Source organism: Ostrinia nubilalis, chromosome 8, assembly GCF_963855985.1.
Source record: "Ostrinia nubilalis chromosome 8, ilOstNubi1.1, whole genome shotgun sequence".
Lineage (NCBI taxonomy): Eukaryota > Metazoa > Arthropoda > Insecta > Lepidoptera > Crambidae > Ostrinia > Ostrinia nubilalis.
The window spans coordinates 12,113,377-12,118,862 of NC_087095.1; the positions used below are offsets into that span (position 1 = coordinate 12,113,377).

Genomic DNA, 5,486 nt, shown 5'->3' on the forward strand with positions numbered 1-5,486 from the left:
CACTCAAAAGACAATTTCTTGATGTTTAATGCTAATAAAAATACATATTTATTGTGAAAATTGTTTTTTAGTTATCTCGGGAACTAGAGCTGATAGAGAAAAACTGATTACATTTTTGATATCGCCATGCAAGACATACTTAAAATCAGGTCTTAAATCCCCGGCACCAAATTGGCTGTAGGCCAGTGTTATCAGGATCTGAAATTTCTTTTATTTAACTAAAAGTTTATTCGATATTAGTATCAAATAAAAAAATCGGTTAAAATCATGCGAGAAAAAAATTTAAGCAGTTTTTAGGTAAAATTTCGGAAAAATCTGAAAAAAGTTTAAAAATTGACATATCTCCTAAACTATAGAAAGTAAGGTTCAATAATTAGCAAATGACCTCCTCTATACGCGTATTAGCTATCCATTATATTATATCCATATTCAGTTCCAGTCACCCTGTATAAATCAAGGTTTCTATAAAATATTGGTGTTTTTATGATGTGTACGTCTATAGTTACAGTTTTATGGTTAGTTTAAGTAAAGGTGGTTCCAAAAATTATTTCAGAAAAAATAAACATTTACTTTTTCTCTGAGGATTATACACAGCTCCTGAAAAAGGCGTTAAAACAATAAAGGAAAAGAGGATAAGCGCTTGTTACTTAGGAGACAACAAAAATGATTTCCTGAACTTTAACAAAGAAGATATTATTATGGATTAACTTAGTAGAAATAGTCTCTTTCGTAGACGATATAAGGATGTTTCTGAACTAGCGAATATATTTTCCGTAATTGTCACCTCATGTGACACGGGTCTAAACGTGAGGCGAATTTTTTGTCATATCCTCATTTTTTGCAGTCGGTTAAACAATAGAATCGTTCCTTATTGGAATTTTTTAGGGTTCTACCAAAAGTGACGTAAGTTTCAGCTTCATTCAGTTATTGGTTCAACTTATTATGTTGATTTCCTCATTTCACTTTATCGAAACTACGTGTGAGTTAATAATCAACAGAAATTTTCGAATGTAGCCGGAACCTTCCGACATTAAAATGCAGTAAATTATGCATTTTTAGCACAAATAAGTATTCGATTACAAATGTGTATCAGCAGACATAACAAATATCACCTTCTAGAATTAATTTCAATATTGACTATGACTTCATTCTCCAATAATTTATCATTTGTATATTATTTCATTAGTAAATAGTCGCAACTCGCATAGTTCATCGAAAAAGCGTTAGGTATGTGGATAACAATCTGTACCTACGCATGATTTTCGTTTAGTCGTATATATTGATGAGGTGCGGCGACGCTTGCGCATTCATTGTCACGGTCGTGAGGCGCAGACGCGGCAGTCTACTTCCAAGCGTGGACACGGACGGTCGTCGCGAGCCGGCATTTGTGGTACAAAACTAGTGAAACAGTGTCAATAGTGCGACCTTTATAAATCAAAGTTTAAATTTAGAACATCCCACTGCTGCCCAAAAATAAAACAAGGTGCGTACCGGCCGCTACTATAGATCAGTGTTGTTAAGTTTATATAATCTTGTTAAATCATAAAAATACAAACAAATCACTTTCCACTGGACCAACTTTCTACAGGATGCGTTGCCAAGCAAAAATGTTCTGCACCATCAAAATAATGAGACTCAGTGTTGTATTTAAAAGTGGTGTGATAAAAATATTCCAATACTTACTTCTAAAATATGCGTAAAAGTGATCAATGATACTATTATTGGTGTTATGGGTGTAACAAATGTGTATAAAATTCAATTTGTAATTTTAAATCACTTAGCTGCGTTGGTATTTATTATTTTTAATTTGATGCCACAATCTATCGACCTTAATGTCCTTGATCATTATTTTGCTAATGACGATATAACATAAATGCCAGTTTTTTTTACGTTAAAGCGATTACTTAATGAATAAAAAAGGCCAACAGGTTTTTTATTTAACATCAGATCAATTAAATGCTAGTTACCGTCAACTGAAAAGAACATTTTGAAAATAATAACGAGAGAAATCTTAGTTGTGGTTTTTTTAAAACCTTAGTCATGCAACAGCTTGATAATAACCACTCAAACAAGTGAAATGTCAGCCAAACCCGTTTCACAAGTCTTGTATTCAAATGCTTATCAATATCTTACCAATACCGAACAAACACCAACCAATTAGATACATAATTATTATATTTTCCTGAGGTCATGTAACAGGATATTTATTATTCTTTTGTTATTTTCCAGATGAAGTCACTAGCAGTGTTCCTGTGCCTCGCGTTATGCATAATCGCCATCCACGCCCGGCATTACAACGATCGAATCGAAAACGAAAAACGCGACGACGAACTAACGGACAATGTTGAATCCACCAAAGATTACCGAGGGCAGACGCGCCACAGGAGAAAGCGCTGGCAAATGAACTACGGGTACGACTACCCACCACCGCCTAATCCCTATTACCCCGACCGAAGAGACTATGACCGCAATCAGGAACTTATACCCCAAATCTGGAGGTTGTTGGACGAGATATCGACTTACGTGCGGCGACCTGCGTACCCGCCCGCGCCTATTTATGTCCCTTATCCGGTACCTTACCCGGTTCCCCAAAACTGTACATGTAACGTCCAAATGGCACCTACTCCAAACGTCACAAAGCGATTCCCAGATATGGACGATATTAACCAGAATTGGGGCATCGCTGAAACCAACGAAGAAGAGGATGAAGCAGATGAGGATGGCAATGATGGCACGAGACCGATCTCCTTTGACCCTATCAAACCGAAGACACCCATGTTGAGGCCTCAGCCTGAAGTGGAACATGGCAGCAATCAAGCTGTAAGTATTAAAACTCAATTAAACTCTTGATCATAGTTATTACATGTTGTAAATAGCTCAGGAAATTATGATTATTTTGAGTCTTTAGAACTTACGATGAATTTTGTCATGGCTAGTCTGTTACTTGCAAAAAGTTTTGAAGTCTGATATCTGTGAATAACATAACTGTGATGCACCTTTTTCTTTTCTAATTAATATTTTCTTTCTTACAGAATGTCAGACAAGAACGAGTACCTATGGGTAACGGAGGTACGAGTAAGACTACAAACGCTTGCAATGCTGCCATCCTGTTGTGCTGCAGCGAAAAACAGCAAAAGGCTTGCTTCACGAGACAAGGGTGCAGCATGACCTTCGCTCGAGGAAACGCCTGCACTCCACAGTCCATCGCAGCCGCCATAGACTCCTACAGAAACGCTTACACGTCTCTATGAGCCCAAGGCTCTAGCGATGAAGGTTGAAGCCTGATCAGTATTCTTATCTTAGTTCGTTGAGATTTAACCAAAATTCAAACTTTGTATTTATGAATGAAAGCAAGACTCTTTAGTGATGACGAGGGTGACCTCTTTTGAAGTAAAAAAGCTAGCTCGTCTTTTTCTAACGGTTACATAATACGCCAGAGAATGACGAGTGAAGATTTTGCACGGATTTTTTAAATCTCAAACGGCGCAGTAGCGGATTCTCTTGTTTTTTTCTGGTCGACTCCTCAGGGCGAGTGATGCGTAACATCCCGCCGAGTACGGTCGTTTACCTCGTCTGAATCCAGCTGGGCTTTAAGAGACCTTATTAAGCCATTTTTTACCTTTTAAGTGTACGAACTTACAGTTCATTATTGTTTACGCCAAAACAATGCAATTGTATGACTTTCGTGATTCTCTATTTACTCAGCGACGTATAGTTTAATTGAAAACAGAGCCATTTGCCTTAAAGTAATACTTGTAGTATTTATATGTACTTAGTTTTAACTTTCTCGTCTTGATGCCATATCATGATTGTTCCTTGTTGTATACCTTGATGTTTTTTGTTGAACCGTTTCGCACTACGCCAAATTTTGATGATAATACACGGAATCCTTGAGTTGTGTGTGGAAAGACATTGACCTCGAAATACCTGGTTTTTGTGTGACCATAATAGGCGATGATACGTCATAGTGCGATCAGGGTCGGCAGACAAATGTACGCATTTAAACTACGTGTGTAGGAGACAAACTTTGAGCCACATCAAAATAGTAGTATGTACCTACTATATTATATTTCATTTGTTCTAGGGTCTGTTTTTGGACCACCGTTTCTCGATTTGAAAAATAACCCTGTAACAAGTGAACTATAATCTAAAATTAGATATTAAGTGTTCCTAGTCTGTATTTGTATTAATGTATGTATGTCTAATATAAGTAACAATAAATTGACGTGAATGAAATAAATAATGTTTTATTATTGGTGAAATTCAATTAAATATTAAACAGATTAAATTGAATTACATTAGAAATTGCCTTTTTCATGAGAAAATTTATGTTTTTAATCTGTAATCATTAAATAATTACACGCCTGACGAAATAATATTCTCTGAAAGGAATGCGGCTTCAAAGGTTAATTATTGTAATTGAAATTAAGTACATTCGAAAAATTATAATTGTTAATACAAAATACTCGCATACTTCTCTTGAGGAAATAATAGCAAATAGGTAGCAATTGGCACTCGTTTTATGCTTTATGAACATCTGAAAGAATTAAGGTTCATTTTCCTTTAAAACTTGGCATGAACTTCGATGGTACAAAACACACGTGTGTTAATAAATTGGGTTCATCCTAACACAGAAACAACAAAATGGGATCCCGTATCGGAAATTGAAATCTATTGCTGTTAATGAATTTTTGTCTGGGCGAAGATCCCATGTGCACGGGACACTTTATGGCATTTTTACAGGGGAATTTAAATGTCCGTAGGACATACAACTGCTTTTGCTTTGAAATAAAAAAATAATTATTTATTTGTAATAAAATAATTAACTTTAAAAAAAAAAAAAACCGACTTCAAATGCGTGAACACAAAAAAAAACTAAAAATTAAAAATATTGCGTATAAAAAAGTTCATCCCCAATTTTCCACCCTTGGGGGTGAAATATTTTCTTCAAATTCGCATGAAACCACCCTTTTGATAATACCTATTCAACAAAAAAATAATCAGTCAAATTGATTTATAATCGGCGGAGATATTGCGTATAAAAAAGTTCATCCCCAATTTTCCACCCTTGGGGGTTGTTTTTTCTATTATTAAATTTAAATGGGACCACCCTTGAGGTATTACCTATACGCCGAAAAAAGATTTGTTCAAATCGGTTCATAATGAGGATCATTTCGATTTTTAGCTGTGAATGCAGATTTATAGGGCTAAGAAATCCTTAATACACAGTGCAAAAATTTTTGTTCTACGACAAAAATTGACGAAGTTATGGCCAAATTACTAAAAAAGTTCACTGACCGCCCGGCGCGGGGACGATGACGTCATTATATCCGATCCGAACGCTGCCGGCGTACTGCGTGGATAGAAAAAAAATTTTTCTAGCCAAATTATCAGTTTTAGAGAAAAACTTGTAATGACATTTATTCATCAGAATAAAGTAAGCTATCGATAGGTAATTTTTAAAAATGGAAATTGTGAAAAATAAC

General features: G+C 35.5%; 1 protein-coding gene across 1 annotated transcript; it reads left to right on the plus strand.

The window, feature by feature from the left end:
- Positions 1-1,296: 1,296 nt before the first annotated feature.
- On the plus strand, positions 1,297-4,243 carry LOC135073966 (uncharacterized). The gene is made up of 3 exons (XM_063968237.1): positions 1,297-1,483; positions 2,230-2,820; positions 3,033-4,243. The coding sequence occupies exons 2-3, from the start codon at positions 2,230-2,232 to the stop codon at positions 3,249-3,251; spliced, it is 810 nt and encodes a 269-aa protein (XP_063824307.1). The 5' UTR covers positions 1,297-1,483; the 3' UTR covers positions 3,252-4,243.
- Positions 4,244-5,486: the final 1,243 nt, after the last annotated feature.